Source organism: Salvelinus namaycush, chromosome 13, assembly GCF_016432855.1.
Source record: "Salvelinus namaycush isolate Seneca chromosome 13, SaNama_1.0, whole genome shotgun sequence".
NCBI classification, from domain to species: domain Eukaryota; kingdom Metazoa; phylum Chordata; class Actinopteri; order Salmoniformes; family Salmonidae; genus Salvelinus; species Salvelinus namaycush.
Genome location: NC_052319.1, coordinates 45,749,847 through 45,772,736, shown reverse-complemented (window position 1 = coordinate 45,772,736; position 22,890 = coordinate 45,749,847). Strand labels below are relative to the sequence as shown.

Below are 22,890 nucleotides of genomic sequence, written 5' to 3'. Positions count from 1 at the left end.
ACAAAGAATCCGTTTGGAAATGTGTTTTCAAAGAGTGTAAGTCTATGCACCTCATGCTTATTGTAAGTGAGAGGAGTCTGCGGTATCAGTGTGGTTTCAGTGGTGAATATGTGAGGGCTGGGGTACAGTCAAACAAACCACACAAGTAACACCTCCAGCATCTAGTATAAACAGCACAATAAGATTCAGTGGTGTAAAGTATTTAAGTAAAAACACTTTATAAAGTACTACTTAAGTCGTTTTTTGGGGGGTATCTGTACTCTACTATTTTATTTTTTTTGGACAACTTTTACTTCATTACATTCCTAAAGAAAATGATGTACTTTTTATTCCATACATTTAACCTTGACATCCAAAAGTACTCATTACATGTTGAATGCCTAGCAGGACTGGAACATTGTCTAATTCACACACTTATGAAGAAAACATCCCTGGTCATCCCTACTGCCTCTGATCTTGCGGACTCACTAAACACACGCTTTGTTTGTAAATGATGTTTAGTTGGTGCGTTCCCTTGGCTATCTATAAATAAATAAAAACAAGAACAATGTGCCCGTCTGGTTTGCTTTATATAAGGAATTTAAAATTATTTGTACTTTTACTTTTGATACTTAAGTATATTTTAGCAATTACGTTTACTTTTGATACTTAAGTATATTTAAAACCAAATACTTTCATACTTTTATTCAAGTATGATTTTACTCAGTGACTTTCACTTGAGTAACTTTCTATTAATGTATCTTTACTTTTACTCAAGTATGACATTTGGGTACTTTTCCCACCACTGATAAGATTAGACACATACAGTATGAAGAACATGTCACAAAAAAAAATTTGTATTAGAAATGTTCACTAACTGGACTGTATGATAATTATGCTAAACAGTAAAGGTGTAACACAGTGGGCACATACGTAAGTTCAACGTCTAGTTTTGATTTACATTTGTTTAAGTTATCAGCTAATGTGAAATCAAACCCCAAAAATTGGATTTAGGTTAAAAGTTGGGTGAAAAAAAAGACAAAAATTCACATTCACACACTTTTTTGCAAATCCAAGTCGTTTTCCTTGTTCAACATCACAGTACATTTTTTGGTTGAAATGGCGCAGAAACAACATTGGTTCAACAAGTTTTTGCCCAGTTGCTTGCTTAGCGAGTAGGCTTACCACATCCACCTGATTCAGCTCAAACCGAGGCTCAAACCCGAGGAGCTCTGCCTCGCAAACACACATGACCGTCCTCCTGAAACATCTTACCTAGTTCTGCCACCGAAAAGCTATTCAGCAGCGCAAGTCGGAACACTTCAGGCTGACGAGTGAGTTTCACACATCTCCATGTGGGTTGGAAGTCTACCAGTCCTCGGTTAATCCAAGCAGTGGACAGGGGTTTTCTGCTCTTAGTATGAAGGCAGGTGTCTGCTGTGTGACTTGCTCTACAGAGCATCCATAATTTAAACTGACACTGAAATTCTGCCACCTGTTAACAGAAATACAGTACCAATTGAAGTGGCATATCTGATCTAAAAAAAGAGGAATTACTAAAGACAACAGCACTTAACCCTGAGGAAGCCAAATTAGGCTTTTGTGTGTGGTGTACATACCAAACAGCTCTTACCCACTATTCAGGGCCAGTAATCTAAAGTACAGCAGGCAATCAGGCTGTTAAGTTGGCCAAGAAAACTAATGAATCTTAGCTAATGGAACATATATATGTGTGACAAACCATAGTTATATAAACACTGGTTACACCTTGCATTAACATGTGGTTTTCATTACACAAGTAATCTCGTCCACCAGCCGGCTCTCTCTCGTTAGCAATGTAGCCTGAGGATGAGGTTAGATTTCCAGATACAATGCATGATGCGTCACTGATTACCTTCCTGAGGTGGTCAAGAAGATCTGTCCACAATAGGTCCCCCCCCCCCCCCCCCCCCCCCCCCCAAAAAAAAAACTGGTATAACAGGGTCTATGATGACACACAAACCAGCCACTTAATTATCAGTCTGTTATGGGAATTAACATAGACAATTGGCCTTGTGTAATGAGACATGTGCTTCTGAGGTTCTCAGTTCTGTAAAAATAAAAATCATTGCAACACTGGAGAAAATGTCACTATTGACAGAATGATGACATGAAAAAAAGTAATTTCAAGTATCATTTAACAGCATGGGTTAAGATGGCTGAGTTTAGACACGGAGATCAATTATGATCTTTTCTCACTAACTGGTCTTTTGACCAATCAGATCAGCGCTGAAAAATATTATATATACTGTTTAGCAGTCTGATGGCCTTGAGATAGAAGCTGTTTTTCAGTCTCTCGGTCCCAGCTTTGATGCACCTGAACTGACCTCGCCTTCTGGATGATAGCGGGGTGACAGGCAGTTGCTTGGGTGGTCTCTGGACGTCTCTGAACGTCCTTGAGTGGCCCAGCCAGACCCCGGATCGACCATCTCTGGAGACCTGAAAATAGCTGTGCAGTGAAGCTCCCCTTACAACCTGACAGAGCTTGAGAGGATCTGCAGTGAAGAATGGGAGAAACTCCCCAAATACAGGTGTGCCAAGTATGTAGCGTCATACGCAAGACTTGAGGCTGTAATCGCTGCCAAAGGTGCTTCAACAAAGTACTGAGTAATGAGTCTGAAGATGTATTTATTTATTTTTTAATAAATTTGTACAAAATTCTACCAAACCGTTTTTGCTTTGTCATTATGGTGTATTGTGTATAGATGAGTAAAAAAATGATGTCATCAATTTTAGATTAAGGCTGTAACGTAACAAAATGTGGAAAAAGTCAAGGGGTCTGAATACTTTCCTAATGCACTGTATGCACGATCAACATTGCATGCTTTTAGATTCACCTGTAACACTTGTGTAGTTGGGATTTATTTTAATCAAATGTCTAGACACTGCTCAAGTATCGCAAAAGTACAAGTGGAGCAATCTATAATTTAATTTTGAGTTAGAAAACTTACCTTGGTATGCAAAGAGGAAAGCTGGCCATGCAAATAGGTTTAATAGCATATCTTCATCCCTGATCTTGACAGCCTCTCTCCCCTCTATTTCCACAGGTCCTTCCAACCTGGACTCAGGGGTAGAAGGAACATAGTAAAGCTGTAACAATCAAATGAGTATCATATGTTACGTTTCGTATGGTATGTATTCATTTGTGAATGTCCATTTCATATGATATGTTACAAAATGCAATTCGTATGATATGTTACAAATTGCAATTTGTTTTGGCTAACGTTGACTAGACATAACAGTAAGGTTAAATGTGTGACACTCAAATGAGTATGATGTGTTTATGGTTGGTATGGTTACATAAGTCAAAAACTAAAGTAGAGAGGTTGGTTGGGTGTGTAATATGAATGTCTAGCAACCCAAAGTTTGCATGTTTGAATCACATCATAGATAACATTTTAGCTAATTAGCAACTTTGCAACTACCTAGCATGTTAGCTAACCATAACTCTTAACCTTATCCCCCAGCCCCTAGCCTCTAGTCTGAGGCCAGGCTGATCCTTCTGTCACGTTGACAAGAAGCTCTCTCAAAAAACGCTCCGTTGTGTTTTGTTCTCATTCTCATCATACCCTACATGCGGCAGCATGTTCACGGTCACAACTTCCCGGCCCAGTGTGATTCATAAAGGAACAGACTACACAGGAAATCAGTACAGGGCCAAAAGATAGTGACTGTGTACATGTAGCAGCATGTACTCTCACAGCCACACGTGGTTGTTACTCACTGATGAATAATATGTTTCCTTCACAGATGTAACATAGGTCAAGCTCACATCATTTATCTAGGAAAAAGGTAGTGTCCGTATGCAATAAAAGACCTGGGCAAGGAGTATGAGATGAGATACTTTCTTTAATATGAATTCAACTCTATTTGGAAGCAGTATTGTACAGCGTGTTCCGTATTGTACAGCGTGTTCCGTATTGTGCAGCGTGTTCCGTATTGTACAGCGTGTTCCGTATTGTACAGCGTGTTCCGTATTGTACAGCGTGTTCCGTATTGTACAGCGTGTTCCGTATTGTACAGCATATTTGGTAAAACACCAGGTCTGTATCATGGCAAGAAGATCTCAAATAAGCAAAGACATATGACAGTCCATTACTTTAAGACATGAATGTCAGTAAATGCTGAACATTTCAAGTGCATTCGCAAAAACCATCAAGCGCTATGATGAAACTTGCTCTCATGAGGACCACCACAGGAAAGGCAGACCCAGAGGATAAGTTCATTTGAGTTAACTGCACCTCAGATTGCAGCCCAAATAAATGCTTCAGAGTTCAAGTAACAGACACATCTCAACATCAACTTTTCAGAGGAGACTGTGTGAATCAGGCCTTCATGGTCAAATTGCTGCAAAGAAACCACTACTAAAGGACACCAATAATAAGAAGAGACTTGCTTGGGCCAAGAAACACAGGCAATGGACATTAGACTGGTGGAAATATGTCCTAGAAGTCAAGGCACACTTAACCAGCATGGCTACCACAGCATTCTGCAGCGAAACGCCATCCCATCTGGTTTGCGCTTAGTGGGACCTTCATTTGTTTTTCAACAGGACAATGACCCAAAACACACCTCCAAGCTGTGTAAGAGCTATGTGATGAAGGAGAGTGATGGAATGCTGCATCAGATGACCTGGCATCAAGGCAAAGGGTGGCTACTTTGAAGAATCTAAAATATATTTAGATTTGTTTAACACTTTTTTGGTTACTACATGATTCCATATGTTATTTCATAGTTTGTCTTCACAATTATTCTACAATGTAGAAAACAGTGAAAACCCCCCCCCAAAAACCTTGAATGAGTCGGTGTGTTACTGTAAAATGCGACAATTGTTTCTGCACACTACTTTTTAGGACCAGGACTACTTTTTAAACCTACAGTAGGTAACTATAATGCTACGTCAGATGTCAGCTAGGTATGATAAAACATAGACAAACATTTGCATTGGCTGTGTTTATGAGGCTTTGACAAGAAGCTCTCTCAAAAAACGCTCCGTTGTGTTTTGTTCTCATTCTCATCATACCCTACATGCGGCAGCATGTTCACGGTCACAACTTCCCGGCCCAGTGTGATTCATAAAGGAACAGACTACACAGGAAATCAGTACAGGGCCAAAAGTTAGTGACTGTGTACATGTAGCAGCATGTACTCTCACAGCCACACGTGGTTGTTACTCACTGATGAATAATATGTTTCCTTCACAGATGTAACATAGGTCAAGCTCACATCATTTATCTAGGAAAAAGGTAGTGTCCGTATGCAATAAAAGACCTGGGCAAGGAGTACGAGATGAGAATTTATTTAATATGAATTCAACTATTTGGATGCAATATTGTACAGCGTGTTCAGTATTGTACAGCGTGTTCAGTATTGTACAGCGTGTTCAGTATTGTACAGAGTGTTCAGTATTGTACAGCGTGTTCCGTATTGTACAGCGTGTTCCGTATTGTACAGCATATTTGGTAAAACACCAGGTCCGTATTATGGCAAGAAGATCTCAAATAAGCAAAGACAAATGACAGTCCATCATTACATTAAGACATGAATGTCAGTAAATGCTGAACATTTCAAGTCCATTCTCAAAAACCATCAAGCGCTATGATGAAACTTGCTCTCATGAGGACCACCACAGGAAAGGCAGACCCAGAGGATAAGTTCATTTGAGTTAACTGCACCTCAGATTGCAGCCCAAATAAATGCTTCAGAGTTCAAGTAACAGACACATCTCAACATCAACTTTTCAGAGGAGACTGTGTGAATCAGGCCTTCATGGTCAAATTGCTGCAAAGAAACCACTACTAAAGGACACCAATAATAAGAAGAGACTTGCTTGGGCCAAGAAACACAGGCAATGGACATTAGACTGGTGGAAATATGTCCTAGAAGTCAAGGCACACTTAACCAGCATGGCTACCACAGCATTCTGCAGCGAAACGCCATCCCATCTGGTTTGCGCTTAGTGGGACCTTCATTTGTTTTTCAACAGGACAATGACCCAAAACACACCTCCAAGCTGTGTAAGAGCTATGTGATGAAGGAGAGTGATGGAATGCTGCATCAGATGACCTGGCATCAAGGCAAAGGGTGGCTACTTTGAAGAATCTAAAATATATTTAGATTTGTTTAACACTTTTTTGGTTACTACATGATTCCATATGTTATTTCATAGTTTGTCTTCACAATTATTCTACAATGTAGAAAACAGTGAAACCCCCCCAAAAAAACCTTGAATGAGTCGGTGTGTTACTGTAAAATGCGACAATTGTTTCTGCACACTACTTTTTAGGACCAGGACTACTTTTTAAACCTACAGTAGGTAACTATAATGCTACGTCAGATGTCAGCTAGGTATGATAAAACATAGACAAACATTTGCATTGGCTGTGTTTATGAGGCTTTGACAGATGTAAGGTATGGTTTTGTTGGATGCATTTTGTTTTATGTCACTTTTTATCCAAATGATGCCGATAATTTAACTTCGACGAAATGATGTTGTATGAAAAAACCTCTAGGAGGAATTTGTTTCACCTCAGAAAACAAACAATCAGAAAGACAGACATCAATAAACAGACCTTCAGGGATTCAGTTCTTGTTTAAGACTCAGGGGTCCAACCAGTAACAGTTGGACCAAAGCACCTTTTAAAAGAAAGATGAAGTCAAATAATAAGAAGATAGAGAGAAAACATGACACTTTCCTTGATTTCAGATTCCATAAAGAACAAACTAATTCATGTTTTAAAAAGTAACAAAAAAAACTTGCACACCCTTTGTAATCCACCACAGATTATAAACGGGAAACCCAGCCACGACCTGCCTAGCGATGTAAGCCTACCAAAGGAGCTAAATGCCTTTATGCACGCTTTGAGGTAAGCAACACTGAACCATGCATGAGAGCCCCAGCTGTTCAGTACGACTGTATGATCTTGCTCTCCGTAGTCAATGTAAGACCTTCAAACAGGTTAACATTCACAAGGCCGTGGGGCCCGACGGAATACCAGGCCACATACTCAAAGTTTGCACTGAGTAGCTGGCAAATCGCCCCGTAGCACTCACATCTATAGCCATGAAATACTTTGAAAGGTTGGTCATGGCTCACACTATCATCCCAGACACCCTGGACCCACTCCAATTTGCATTTCGCCCCAACAGATGACGCAATCTCTATTGCACTCCATACTGCCCTCACCCCTCTGGACAAAAAGAGTACCTATGTAAGAATGCTGTTCATTGACTACAGCTCAGCAATCAAAACCATAGTCCCTTCCAAGCTAACCACCAAGCTCAGGACCCTGGGTCTGAACACCTCCCTCTGCAACTGGATCCTGGACTTTGATGGGCCGCCCCCAGGTGGTGAGGGTAGGCAACAACACATCCACCACACTAACCATCAACACGGGGGCCCCGCAGGGCTGTGTGCTTAGTCCCCTCCTGTATTCCGTTCACCCATGACTGCGCACGAGTCCAACACCAAGTATGCTGACGACACGACGGTGGTAGGACTTATCACGTAGGACGAAGAGGCAGCCTATAGGGTGGAGTTCAGAAACCTGGTAGTGTGGTGCCAGGACAACAACCTCTCCCTCAACGTCAGCAAGACCACAGGAGCTGATCGTGGACTAGAGGAACCGGAGGGGCGAACACACGCCCCCATCCACATCAATGGGGCGGTAGTGAAGCAGGTCGAGAGCTTCAAGTTCCTCAGTGTCCAAATCACTAAGGACTTAAGGTCCATACACACAGTTGAGAAGAGGGCATGACGGCGCCTCTACACCTCGGGAGGCTGTTCTACAGCTGCACCATCGAGAGCGTCTTGACTGGCTGCATTACCGCTTGGAACGGCATCTACAAGGCACCCGATCGCCAGGCGCTACAAAGTGGGGTGCATACGGCCCAGTACATCACTCGGGCAGAGCTCCCTGCCATCCAGGACCACTATACCAGGCTGTGTCAAGAGGAAGGCCCCACGTTGCTGACGTTGTGAAAGACTCGAGCAACAACAGTGCACTAAGTCTGGAACCAACACGACCCTTATCAGCTTCTATACCCAAGTCATAGAAAAGAAAGGTGGACTGGGGTCTTTTAGACATCTTGAAGTCAATGTGCCCCCCATACCAAATCTGACACTTTTAAGCTTGTTTCTATACCCTTAAACACACAGCAACATGGGATTCATTAGTCCACTGATGATACAGTCCCAAAATGTTTTGCATGTCAACAGACAAGTTTAAGGTATTGGACTTTCAAGAAGTGTCACTTGCCACACAATGATGCATTTTACATCATGTGACACTTTGCTTCTTGAAAGTCCAATATTTTGAAAACTTGTCTGTTGACATGCAAAACAATTTGGGACTGTATCAACAGTGGACTAACGAAACAATATTATAAGATAGTTTTGGAGTAGATTTTTCCTTTAATGTAGGCAGGACAGGTGACGATGCGTCTTTGGCTCATACGTCATTCTCTTCACAGTGACCTTTATGGAGAGGCAGCAAGACGGAGACTTGAGAACATTCTGTGCGACCATTCTCATTTCCTCATTACAAATCGCCAACCATCATTGATGGTCTTTCCACCCAGCTCTCCATTTCTCCTCAGACGCACACATCCACAACCCCCTCGTCCAGATCTCTTTCGTCGGCCGACTCTCTCCCCATCGCCTCCATCTTGACCTGCTCCAGTGTCTGCCAGGAGTCCACTTCCTGGTCTCTCCTGATTGGCTCCCCACCACTACGACCCTGCTGGGCGGAGCCTCCCTCTGTGGAGTAGATCCCAGAGTCTCCGCTGTCCTGGCGGATGTGCTTGCCGCTGTCCTGCTCCAGCTCTGAGGGGGGCGCTGTGAGAGGAGGAGGGACATGTATGTCCAGGAGCAACACCTCAGGACAGATGGTCAGCTTATCACAGCACAGCTCCGCCTCTGAATCAGCAGTGAGGAGGCGGGGCATGTCGGAGCCGGGGGAGGAGTCACAGAGGTACTGGGGGAGGGGAAGAGAGAAAGATGATAATTGTCATGGCTTAATCCCAACCACCCTTAAACACACAGATACACCCACCAACCAAGAGGATGGACAGTACACCTGGATATTACTGTTATGCTGTTTACTGTTGAGTTAGTATTTGTGAGACCTACCTCCTGGATGTGTGCAGGCAGCTGGATAGAGGGGTAAACGGTGTTTTTGAGGACTCTGTAGAACCTGAAGAAGGCGTAGGAGGGAAGCAACACGAGCAGGAAACACAGCGTCATGGAGACCAGGAAGTATAGGAAGATCTGCCAGTACGGGGTGTCACCTGAGGACGAGGACAGTCACACTTTAGTGGCCTTATTATGTAACTGCTCCTGTAAAACACGCTCTCTGCCATCTCTACACACACATTACACAGGTAGGTAATTTGTCAAGCAATTTGGAAACCAATCTCCAAGTCTTTAGTGTGAAGTGTTCATTCCTACCCTCTGTCTGCATGCACTGGGGTTCTGTGTAGCTGCTAGTCTTGTTGTAGTAGTAATAGCGAGACTGGATCATGACACAGTACCACGTCCAGGCCTCCAGCTCAGGCAGCGTCACCAGGTTGTTGCTAGAGTCCACCACTTTAGGCTTCAGACCCTGAACATCCAATAAGAACAGGTTATAAAATCAGACAGGGTTGGGATACGCTGCCCTGTCTTGCACTACCCCCAGCCGTTCCACTTATTTCACCCATTCCAGTAGGAGCACATGGGATTCTAGTGGTGAACTCATCATCAAGCCCTTTACAAGTTGAATCAGATGTGCTAGTCCTGAATACGTCACAGAAGTGGAACGGTTGGGGGTACACCAGGAAAGGTTTGGGATATAGAGATGACATAGAAATCATATATCTGCTCTGGTGTAACACAGGGACACAGCAGAAGGGTTATTGATGTTGTTTCAACTGGAAGAGTTCCAGAGAACATGGAACAACTGACATAGAACACTTCAAAACCTTCCAGAATACAAAGCACCAATATAGAACACTTCAAAACCTTCCAGAATATAAAGCACCAATATAGAACACTTCAAAACCTTCCAGAATACAAAGCACCAACATAGAACACTTCAAAACCTTCCAGAATACAAAGCACCAACATAGAACACTTCAAAACCTTCCAGAATACAAAGCACCAACATAGAACACTTCAAAACCTTCCAGAATACAAAGCACCAACATAGAACACTTCAAAACCTTCCAGAATACAAAGCACCAACATAGAACACTTCAAAACCTTCCAGAATACAAAGCACCAATATAGAACACTTCAAAACCTTCCAGAATACAGAGCACCAACCAGTTACCTGCATTGAAAACCACATTAGAACACACTTGTGTTCCTATCTTTAAGATTATTGTTTAGAGTGTTACAACATGTTGTTGTAGCTTCTGGTGTTTTATAGCAGTCCCAGGGTTACTGAGGGGAGGCCCAGGTTACAGCAGTCCCAGAGTTACTGAGGGGAGGCCCAGGTTACAGCAGTCCCAGAGTTACTGAGGGGAGACCCAGGTTACAGCAGTCCCAGGGTTACTGAGGGGAGGCCCAGGTTACAGCAGTCCCAGAGTTACTGAGGGGAGGCCCAGGTTACAGCAGTCCCAGGGTTACTGAGGGGAGACCCAGGTTACAGCAGTCCCAGGGTTACTGAGGGGAGGCCCAGGTTACAGCAGTCCCAGGGTTACTGAGGGGAGGCCCAGGTTACAGCAGTCCCAGGGTTACTGAGGGGAGGCCCAGGTTACAGCAGTCCCAGGGTTACTGAGGAGAGGCCCAGGTTACAGCAGTCCCAGGGTTACTGAGGGGAGGCCCAGGTTACAGCAGTCCCAGGGTTACTGAGGGGAGGCCCAGGTTACAGCAGTCCCAGGGTTACTGAGGGGAGGCCCAGGTTACAGCAGTCCCAGGGTTACTGAGGGGAGGCCCAGGTTACAGCAGTCCCAGGGTTACTGAGGGGAGGCCCAGGTTACAGCAGTCCCAGGGTTACTGAGGGGAGGGCCAGGTTACAGCAGTCCCAGGGTTACTGAGGGGAGGCCCAGGTTACAGCAGTCCCAGGGTTACTGAGGGGAGGCCCAGGATACAGCAGTCCCAGGGTTACTGAGGGGAGGCCCAGGTTACAGCAGTCCCAGGGTTACTGAGGGGAGGCCCAGGTTACAGCAGTCCCAGGGTTACTGAGGGGAGGCCCAGGTTACAGCAGTCCCAGGGTTACTGAGGGGAGGCCCAGGTTACAGCAGTCCCAGGGTTACTGAGGGGAGGCCCAGGATACAGCAGTCCCAGGGTTACTGAGGGGAGGCCCAGGTTACAGCAGTCCCAGGGTTACTGAGGGGAGGCCCAGGATACAGCAGTCCCAGGGTTACTGAGGGGAGGCCCAGGTTACAGCAGTCCCAGGGTTACTGAGGGGAGGCCCAGGTTACAGCAGTCCCAGGGTTACTGAGGGGAGGCCCAGGTTACAGCAGTCCCAGGGTTACTGAGGGGAGGCCCAGGAGTCTTTAGAGGCCACAGAAAAAGGCAGAAGGTTGTGCCAGTACCTGAGGGTCATCAGAGCGGCTCCAGTACAGGATGCGGTAGTCCAGGAAGGGGACGTGTTCCTTCATGGAGCCCTGGGTGCTGTTCAGGGGATCAGAGATGGTCACATCCAGCAGGTTCCTCACAGGAGCCAGCTCCACCCTGGACGGTGGGCCCAAAGAAGCTACACGGGGAAGAACAGATCAGACCAAAATAAACTCACTAATAATCAATAGTTGCCATACAGGCAACTCCAGAGTTCTGGGAATGACTCTTGGTGAAGGACAGATTAACGGTCTCTGTGCTAGTTGTGTGTGAGGGTGGCTGTGCGTGTTATATTTTCATTTTATTTAACCAGGTAAGACCCATTGAGGTTAAAAGTCTAATTTGCGACGGCGACCTGGCAAGAAGGCAAAACAGGGAAATAGCAGCGTGTACGGAAAATATTACAGATAAATACAAAAGACAAAAGCTGTGTTCGAATACCCATACACTACATACTATTAGTTAATTGTATTATACTGTAAACTAAACCTTATTCTTTCAGTTGAGCGTACTAGCGCTTCACCCGTCTATCCCGGAAGTTGATGCTGTTGCTGAGCAACCTCTTGCTAGCATAACAAATTATTAGTTAGGACATCATATGACTTTGGGGCGTGTTCGTAAATTCAATCTGAGAGTGCCAGAGCACACTCTGGGCGTTCCTAAATTCAGAGTGTTGTCAGATTATCTGTTCATAAGCGTTCAGAGCGCACACTGGACGCTCTGGCCGAGGACTAGGGTTGATCCAAGTGTTCTGACCTGAGCTTGGGTGCTTGGCTGCCGTTGTAACTGGCTAATGTTGGCTAGCTACATCCAGACACAAATGAGAGAACATTTCACTCTGACCATTGTACTTGCCCTAGCAGAGCTGGTTAGGCTGGTTTCATGTTATCCAGAGTGTTGGTAACTGTAACTGTGCTGCTAGCAACAATTTAATCACGCTTTAAAAAACTACACAACTTAGCTAAGTTAGATAGCATATAGTTGATATACTGGCAAGTCCGATGTATTAGTAGCCAACCAACGTTAGGTAGCTAGCTAACATACTGGTACATACTACTGTAATATGCTATGTGGTTCGTGAGGATAGCGTAGGTAACAAATTGTCAGCCAACATAACGTAACTTATGTGAAAAGTCATTACATTGCTCAACATTCGTCATAATTAGTTACATTTCACTGGATGTTGGCCAGGTGGTAGCGTCCCACACCCCCTAGAGAGGTTAAAGCAATGAATTTGTATCTGCTCTCGTTGGACTTCGGCTGCATATCTTCCGCCATTTACTACAAATCTGAAAATGTTGTGAAGCCCCTCCCCATTTTGAGGAATTGCATTATGGGCCCTAAAGTACGGCAATAGTGTCCTCTGCGTGTATACTTCATATTTTGGCAAATTTAGGACGACATCCGGGAATTGTCATACTAACTATATCTGTAAAATGGGATAGAGACAGCTTGATCCCATATGTCGAAGGGGCTTGGTCCTTCTTTTTTTATATTTTCAGTGGTATTGTTAACAAACGCACCCCCATAAAGAAAATGAGAACCGAAAAAACAGGTTAAGCCCCTGGTTCGACCGTGATCTGGCAGAGTTACTCCACCTCAAGAATTGCATTTGGCGAAAGGCTTGGTACACGCATACTCAGGCTGACTGGCTCTCGTTCAGGCAAATGAGAAATAAGTGCACAGGCTATCCGGAAGGCCAAAGTTAGTTACTTTAAGGAGCAGTTCTCTCTCTGTGGGTCTAACCCCAAGAAGTTCTGGGAAACGGTTAAAGACCTGGAGGATAAACCCTTGTCCTCACAGCTGCCCATGTCCCTTAATGTTAATGATGTGGTTGTTACAGACAAGAACATGGCTGAGCTTTTTAATCACCATTTTATTAAGTCAGGATTCATATTTGACTCAGCCATGCCTCATTGCCAGTCCAACATTTCCTCATTTCCCACCCCTTCTAATGTGACTATCCCCGATGCTTCTCCCTCTTTTTCACCTGCCCCGCTACAAAGTTTCTCCCTGCAGGCAGTCACTAAGTCCGAGGTGCTAATGGCATTCCTTAAACTTGACCCCAAAAAAACATCTGAGTCATATGGATTAGACCCTTTCTTCTTAAAAAATGTTCTTACCACTATCATTGCCAAGCCTGTATCTCCTTTCTGGGGAGGTTCCCATTGCTTTGATGGGAGCCACAGTTCATCTTTTATTTAAAAAGGGGGAGATCAAGCTGATCCTAATTGTTATAGGCCAATTTCTATTTTGCCCTGTTTATCAAAAGTGATGGAAAAACTTGTCAATAATCAACTGACTAGCGTTCTTGATGTCTATAGTATTCTCTCTGCTATGCAATGTTTTCTGCTCAGGTTATTGATGCGTCACTGCAACCTTAAAAAGGTCCTAAATGATGTCACCATTGCCCTTGATTCTAAGCAATATTGTGCTGCTATTTTTATTGACTTGGCCAAAGCTTTTGATACAGTAGACCATTCCATTCTTGTGAGCCAGCTAAGGAGGATTGGTGTCTGATGGGTCTTTGGCCTGGTTTGCTAACTACCTCTCTCAAAGAGTGCAGTGTATAAAGTCAGAACATCTGCGGTCTCAGCCACTGCCTGTCACCAAGGGAGTACCCCAAGGCTCAAGCCTAGGCCCCACGCTCTTCTCAATTTACATCAACAACATAGCTCAGGCAGTAGGAAGCTCTCTAATCCATTTATATGCAGACGATAGTCTTATACTAGGTTGGCCCCTCCCCAGATTTTGTGTTAATGCTCTACAACAAATCTTTCTTAGTGCCCAACAGGCTTTCTCTACCCTTAACCTTGTTTTGGAGGTGTTCAGAACAAAAAGGTCATGTGGTTTGGTAAGAAGAATGCCCCTCTTCCCACCGGTGTGATTACTACCTCTGAGGGTTTAGAGCTTGAGGTAGTCACTTCATACAAGTACTTGGGAGTATGGCTAGACAGTGCACTGCCCTTCTCTCTGCACATATCAAAGCTGCAGGCTAAAGTCAAATCTAGACTTTGTTTCCTCTATCGTAATCACTCCTCTTTCACCCCAGCTGCCAAACTAACCCTGATTCAGATGACCATCCTAACCATGCTAGATCACGGAGACGTAATTTATAGATCGGCAGGTAAGGGTGCTCTCGAGCGGCTAGATGTTCTTTACCATTCAGCCATCAGATTTACCACCAATGCTCCTTATAGGACACATCACTGCACTCCTCTGTAAACTGGTAATCTATGTATACCCGTCGCAAGACCTACTGGTTAATGCTTATTTAGAAAACCCTCTTAGGCCTCACTCCCCTTTATCTGAGATATCTACTGCAGCCCTCATCCTCCACATACAACACCCGTTCTGCCAGTCACATTCTGTTAAAGGTCCCCAAAGCACACACATCCCTGGGTCCCTCTTTTCAGTTCGCTGCAGCTAGCGACTGGAACGAGCTGCAAAAAACACTCAAACTGGACAGTTTTATCTCAATCTCTTAATTCAAAGACTCAAATCATGGACACTCTTACTGACAGTTGTGGCTGCTTCGTGTGATGTATTGTTGTCTACCTTCTTGCACGGTTGTCTGTGCCCAATAATGTTTGTACCATGTTTTGTACTGCTACCATGTTGTGTTGCTACCATGTTGTTTTTCTTATGTTGCCACCATGCTGTGTTGACAACATAGCAACACATGACATCTTAGGTCTCTCTTTATGTAGTGTTGTCACTCTTGTCATGATGTGTGTTTTGTCCAATATTTATATTGTATTTATTTCCCCGCAGGAGGCCTTTTGGTAGGCCGTCATTGCAAATAAGAATTTATTCTTAACTGACTTCCCTGGTTCAATAAATGTTAAATAAAATATAAAAAAATCCATAATTGCACCATGGGTAATTGATGTAGCATTTGTTGTGAATCTTAAAGCACCATGATACACCGTGTCCAGAGTTTAAGGTACTTGTGGAGGCCTGCATGTCCTCTCCCCTGTCCTCGCCCCTACCTGGGCTCGAACCAGGGACCCTCTGCACACATCAACAACTGACACCCACGAAGCATTGTTACCCATCGCACCACAAAAGCCACGGCCCTTGCAGAGCAAGTGGAACAACTACTTCAAGGTCTCAGAGCGAGTGACGTCACCGATTGAAACGCTATTAGCGCGCACCACCGCTAACTAGCTAGCAATTTCACATCGGTTACACATAGACAATATCACCATAATCGAGGACCGATAACAAAGTGCTTTGAACAAGATCATTTCTGACAGATATTGAAAAGCAAGATTTGTTCCTAAAATAGAAACCCAATTTCAACATCAGTTTCTTCAAGGTTATCAATGTGCTGTTTAAAATTCTGCTTTTCATCCAACTAATTCCCATAGATATTATAGGAGGTGACCCTATCAATTTGCTGGCCTTTCATAGTTAAAATCTGAAAGTGACTCCATCTGTTTACTTAAAAAAAAAAAAAAAGCACGTGTCAATTCGAAAAGATGCCTCTGAATAACATCAAAAGCCAACTATAAGTCCTGAAAAGCGATCTCAATAGTAGATGCGCAAGAATAAATCATTGTGTCAGAGTCAACAGTCTTCCCTATATCATTTATATACAGTGTAAAAAGGATCGGACCTAAAGTTGAGCCCTGGGGAACTCCTTTCGTAAGCCTTCGAAACTCAGATTCCATACCCTGCTGTGCTACACATTGTTGTGTCAGAAAGGTCATTTTGGAACCAATACAAAGCATCAACACTTAAACTGACTTTTATTTAGTCTATACAACAGCAGGGCATGGTCAGCGGTGTCAAAGGCCTTTGACAAGTCGATAAAAAGTGAACATCTAAAAAAATCCCCAACAACCTTAGTGCAGTAATTGTACTATACTGCCCTACCAAGCAAAAAGGCAGTAACTGATCATTTGGTAGAAAATGAGTTAAAGTCATTCTTGCTCCATTAAACACATGCTTAATCAGGTGGACAAGTATCCTGCCTCTATTGTATTGTGTTTTGGTGAAAATGGGGGTCATGTTAGCAGTAACTGCATAAAGTTACTGTGAAACCAAGGTATATAAAAGCCCTTTTTCCTCAGTTCCACGCTATGAGCAGTTACTGGCTTTTTGCTTGGTAGGGCAGTATACTTGGCTCTAAAACCCGACTGGAATTGAGATAAAACTGATGAACTCATAACTCAGTTTTTTCCAAAACGTTTGCATGTGCAGACAGTTTAGATATGGGACGATAGTTATCCAACTGGGACAGATTTCCACCCTTATGTAAAGGCGTGACGTAGGCTGCTTTCCAGACTTTAGGAATGGTATTACTCGCCAATGAAAGATTTACTATATGAGTGAGAGGGGCAGCAATACTCTCTGCACCCATTATTTGAAAAATGAGGGTTCAATTCATCCGGGCCAGCCGCTTTCTTAAGAGTACTAAATTTGAGTGCCTTTACAACTTCTGAAAGCTCAATCAACACAAGCGTGTGGCTGTGTGTGTGTGTGTGTGTGAGCGTGTTGCTGTTGGTGGGCGTTTAAATGTGTGAATGTTCGCAACTGTGTTTATTTTCTTCTCTCATTTAGTTGTTCCATCTGTGCTCAAGTCTGTCTGCCTTCTCCCATTCCTCTCTCACCGTTTTTATCAGGGCAGAATTCTATGTAGACCCAGTGTGAGTTGACTCCGTCTGCGCTGGCTTGGACTCGGAGCATGTATTTGCCCAGGTAGTACAGATCAGAACCTGTGAGGTCACAGCGGGTGTGTGTGCTCCTTTCACAGACACCGCTCCAGTTCCACTTCTTCCTCTTCATCTTGTACTTCCTGTTGGGGAGCGAGCGAGAGGGTCAGTGATGAGAGGCAGTCGTGGCCTAATACCAGATCATGACTCTCATGGTGGTAAAATAAAACAGACGAGTCACTGTTTGGGTGTAGGATGTGAAATACGGTATCATGTGTGACATGTAGGTGGGGGGAGGTGAAATACAGTACAGTATGTGACATGTAGGTGGGGGGAGGTGAAATACAGTACAGTATGTGACATGTAGGTGGAGGGAGGTGAAATACAGTACAGTATGTGACATGTAGGTGGGGGGAGGTGAAATACAGTATAGTATGTGACATGTAGGTGGAGGGAGGTGAAATACAGTACAGTATGTGACATGTAGGTGGAGGGAGGTGAAATACAGTACAGTATGTGACATGTAGGTGGAGGGAGGTGAAATACAGTACAGTATGTGACATGTAGGTGGGGGGAGGTGAAATACAGTACAGTATGTGACATGTAGGAGGGGGGAGGTGAAATACAGTACAGTATGTGACATGTAGGTGGAGGGAGGTGAAATACAGTACAGTATGTGACATGTAGGTGGAGGGAGGTGAAATACAGTACAGTATGTGACATGTAGGTGGAGGGAGGTGAAATACAGTACAGTATGTGACATGTAGGTGGAGGGAGGTGAAATACAGTACAGTATGTGACATGTAGGTGGAGGGAGGTGAAATACAGTACAGTATGTGACATGTAGGTGGAGGGAGGTGAAATACAGTACAGTATGTGACATGTAGGTGGAGGGAGGTGAAATACAGTACAGTATGTGACATGTAGGTGAGGGGAGGTGAAATACAGTACAGTATGTGACATGTAGGTGGAGGGAGGTGAAATACAGTACAGTATGTGACATGTAGGTGGAGGGAGGTGAAATACAGTATAGTATGTGACATGTAGGAGGGGGGAGGTGAAATACAGTACAGTATGTGACATGTAGGTGGAGGGAGGTGAAATACAGTACAGTATGTGACATGTAGGTGGAGGGAGGTGAAATACAGTACAGTATGTGACATGTAGGTGGAGTGAGGTGAAATACAGTACAGTATGTGACATGTAGGTGGAGGGAGGTGAAATACAGTACAGTATGTGACATGTAGGTGGGGGGAGGTGAAATACGGTATCATGTGTGACATGTAGGTGGAGGGAGGTGAAATACAGTACAGTATGTGACATGTAGGTGGGGTCTGCGGGGGTGGTGTGTGTGCATCTGGTGACTTACGCTATGTACTCTACAGTAAAGGTAACAGCGTTGCCTGTGGTCGTCTGGTCCCAGTCCCACGTCAGTACGTACTGTGTGTTCAGGGTGAGCAGAGTCAGGTTCTGAGGTTGTGGCAGCTCTGCAAGCACTGGAACACAGAGAGTAAGACAGGCAGACCGGGTCACTGAGAAGTTCTTGACTGTTTGGTACCGTGTTGATTACATGTTACATGATGGGAGTTGGATATAATCAACTGATTCGGAAGCAACTTTGAAGTTAAAATAACCATTTGCATACTTTAGGCTGTGTATTTCATCACTACTTCACAGCCAACCACCAATTCACATGTCCTGTGGACAATATGAAATATTCAACAAAAAAAGAGGAATTGATCCAATATTTAAAATCTCTGAAGAACCAATAAGCAAACACATTCCTGTGGTGAGAATGAAACAATAGACGTGCAACAATGACATTGACCTCACTAGCTAGCCAGCGCTTCTATTGGGCGATTCCACGCCAGCGAGAAATATTTTCAGTATCTCAGAATGTTCTTGTAATTCTCACATAGGAACGGCATTGGGAGGAAGGATGTTTAACATGTGTTATACCTTTGTAGCAAACAATTATTATTATTTAAACATGATGAAAGTGACCATGTAAGACCCTAATGATCTGTAAACCGTACATGATAGACATCTTGGTGTCATTATAACTCCTTGTAGTGTTCCCTCAAATATGGAGTATGTCCAGACTATTTTAAATAAAAATTGTCACATTCATTTATTCAACATTAAAACAAATATTGATCTCAAAACGACACTTTTCGATTTAGCTTATTTTTAGACATAGTTTGTAAACAATATACTCTTCTTCAAAAATAAACATTTCCAGAGTAGGCTCTGGTACTTTTAATGATATGATTCATCTATTACATAGAAATGGAAATTATAGGTCATTAACCAATCACAGCCCTCCTTTAGGATTGCACATCCAGCACATCCAATTCATCCCAAAGGTGTTCAATAGGGTTGAGGTCAGGGCTCTGTGCAGGCCAGTCAAGTTCTTCCACACCGATCTCAACAAACCATTTCTAAATGGACCTCACTTTGTGCATGGGGGCATTATCATACCGAAACAAGAAAGGGCTTCCCCAAATTGTTGCCACAAAGTTTGAAGCACAGAATCGTCTAGAATGTCGTATCATTAAGATTTTCCTTCACTGGAACTAAAGGGGCCTAGCCCAAAACATGAAAAACTGCCAAACCCATTATTTTTGCTCGAAACGTTACAGTTGGCACTATGCATTCGGGCAAGTAGCGCGCTCCTGGCAGTCGCCAAACCCATTTTGCAAATACATGCTTGAACGTGCCAATAGGATCTAGCTCGCTTGTTAGGCTCTGCCCACCTCCTTGCTTGTTGTGCGTACTCAGATCACATTTGCGCCCATTGGAAACGACAGACTGTGGTCTATTTGGTTAATCCTTAGTCCAAATTCCTTTTCAGGTTTTGTTTAAAGCGCAAATTGTCTCGAAAACAAAACAGCCAAATACTCCATTTAAACGTGAATCGATTCACAATTCCGGTATGGTTCTAGAAACAAATCCCTTTACTTTCATATCACATCAAAATAATTTAACAAACGCAAAATATACTTGCTGTACACTGTTTTAAAGATTAACACTGTTGCAGCCGACAGTATTTTTCAGTGAATACACATTTTCGGCGTCTGTCTTTGTTTAAACACAGGTGTTCCGAGACGCTGATGGCTAGCTAATTAGCACAGGTAACTATTTTCCGTTAACAAGCACTGTAACGTGGAAATATGGCTGTGTGGGAATCCAATCCTAACCCTGTGTAATAACTCTGGCTATCTATTCCGACTCCAGCGCGCTCTCGTCTGAGTCCCGGAGTGCAGAATAACTGTTGAATGTACAAACACGCAACACATGTTGAATATGACCGGTGTCAGTAAACGTCGGCAAAAAAAAACATTATTAAATTATTGCCAGCAGCACAGTCACCATCCCTCTAGATAACATGAACACAACCTAATCAGCTCTTCTGGGGCGAGGAAAAATGGTCAGAAGGAGGTGAACTCGTATTAAAATGTCTGAAAGTAGCTTTAGCCAGTTAGCTTGGGTGCTTGACTGCGGTGGATGTCGGAACGCTCCGATCAACCCTACTCCTCGACCAGAGCGTCCAGTGTGCGCTCTGAATTTATGAACGGACAATCAATGCTTTGCATTTTCGAACGTCCAGAGCACCCTGCCACTCCAGAGCGAACTGGATGCGAAGACGTAACAATTGTATCCATATAACACCGGGGCCAACATCTATACAGCTAACTAAACCCAATTTCGTCCTAATCGAGTACTATCGAGTGGTGCAGCGGTCTAAAGCACTGCATCTCAGTGCTAGGGGTAGGATTACCACACCGCCGAGAGACTGAAAACCAGCTTCTATCTCAAGGCCATCAGACAGTTAAACAGCTATCACTAACACAGACAGGCTGCTGCCTACATACAGACTTTAAATCATTGGCCACTTTAATAATGTTTACATATCTTGCATTACTCATCTCATATGTATATACTGTATTTTATACCATCTTTTAAATCTTGCCTTTGCCGCTCTGTCATTGCTCATCCATATATTTATATAAATATATTCTTATTCCATTCCTTTACTTAGATTTGTGTGTATTATGTAGTTGTGGAATTGTTAGGTTACATGCTAGATATTGCTGCACTGTCGGAACTAGAAGCACAAGCATTTCGCTACACTCGCAATAACATCTGCTAACCATGTGTATGTGACCAATAAGATTTGATTTAGAGGCATCACTATAGACCCCGGTTTGATCCCGGGCTGTATCACAACCAGCTGGTGATCTGGAGTCCCATAGGGCGGCGCACAATTGGCCCAGCGTTGTCCTGGTTAGGGGAGGGTTTGGCCGGAGTAGGCTGCCATTAACCGATTTGCCTAGTTAAATAATGATTTACAAATATATGTAAAAAAATATATAATAATCCCTTACAGGGATCTAACTATAGCTAAATTAGCTAGTTACTGTACTTACCATTGGTTATTGGGAGAGACCAGAGGAGAACGAGTGCAAAGCCCACGTTCATGATGAATAATGATTATTTAACAAGTAATCCAACGGTACGTTTTTCCCAAACTACCTTCACAGATCGTTCATTTTCCCACTCCCAGCTTTAGTTGCTGTGGCCAGTTGATTTGGTCTATCACCCAGTGAACATCACCAGGATAAACTATCCAATACGGATGCCAACGCAATGCCATATATGGAGACGTATGAATGACGTCGAACTCAGTAACTTTACTCTCATTGGTCCTAACGATTTGTTTACGTTTTTTGTACGTAGTTTGCGACACAATCGTCAAAACATGGATGAGATCAATGGATAATCAGATTTTGGTAAATACATAGATAGATAGTTAGATATATAGTTAGCTACTTAGCTAGTTAGTTTAAAACAACAAAATTATATTTTTAAAGCAAATCTGAATGCGATGCACACGATTCACAAAACGACCAGCTAGCGATTGTTTAGCTAACGCTAGCTATTTAGCGAGCTAACGTAAACTCACTCACTTGTACATCGCCTTGGTCCGTACAATTGACCTTATTTTAGCGCCCAAAAAACGTAATACTTCCAGATCAACTGTAATGTCAATACCATTGTAAAGCACAATTTCTCCACTTTCCAACAGAATCAATTACATGACCACCACGCTGCCCGTTTCTGCATAATTCAAGAAGGCAACGAGCTCCTTCGGGTCTTTTTAAAAATGACGGTGGGGAAGCGAAAATAATGCGATAGTGAGAAGGAGAGATGTGTGGGAAAACTACTTTTTTTCACTCGATCTGTCCACCTTATCGCCTCTAAAATGTAAATAAAACACTATAAAGAGTTTATATAATGTTTCATTACATACCATTTGAAGGTTTGTGTCGAATTTGAATCTGGTTTTTAGGGCGGTGCTAAAGTGATCTTCAGAAGTAAACAGCGGCTTTGAGAATCATGATGCTTACAATGATGACGCAAAAAAATGCCTAAGTATCCCAAACCTTACCCCCGTCACTGTCCATTTCTTGTTTTTAAACGATGAGAGAAGTGCTACACCTGGTGGAGAGAGATTGTAAGACAGAAATAGTTGCTTTATGCGTGCTGTACGTTACGGCATGACACGTCGATGTAACGGAGGGTCAGTTTTTCAACTTTTCTCCAATACAATAAAGCCATTACCATGTCGATCAACGCTTGAATAGAAACATAGTTCACACCCCAGAT

At 43.4% G+C, this 22,890-nt stretch overlaps 1 protein-coding gene across 1 annotated transcript; it reads right to left on the bottom strand.

The window, feature by feature from the left end:
• Positions 1-7,434: 7,434 nt before the first annotated feature.
• LOC120058563 (interferon alpha/beta receptor 1a-like) lies at positions 7,435-21,821 on the bottom strand. The gene is made up of 7 exons (XM_039007346.1): positions 21,651-21,821; positions 18,590-18,716; positions 17,179-17,363; positions 11,539-11,699; positions 9,467-9,620; positions 9,149-9,306; positions 7,435-8,993 (listed from the first exon to the last, which is right to left on the bottom strand). Exons 1-7 carry the CDS (start codon positions 21,700-21,702, stop codon positions 8,613-8,615), a joined length of 1,218 nt encoding a protein of 405 aa, XP_038863274.1. The 5' UTR covers positions 21,703-21,821; the 3' UTR covers positions 7,435-8,612.
• Positions 21,822-22,890: the final 1,069 nt, after the last annotated feature.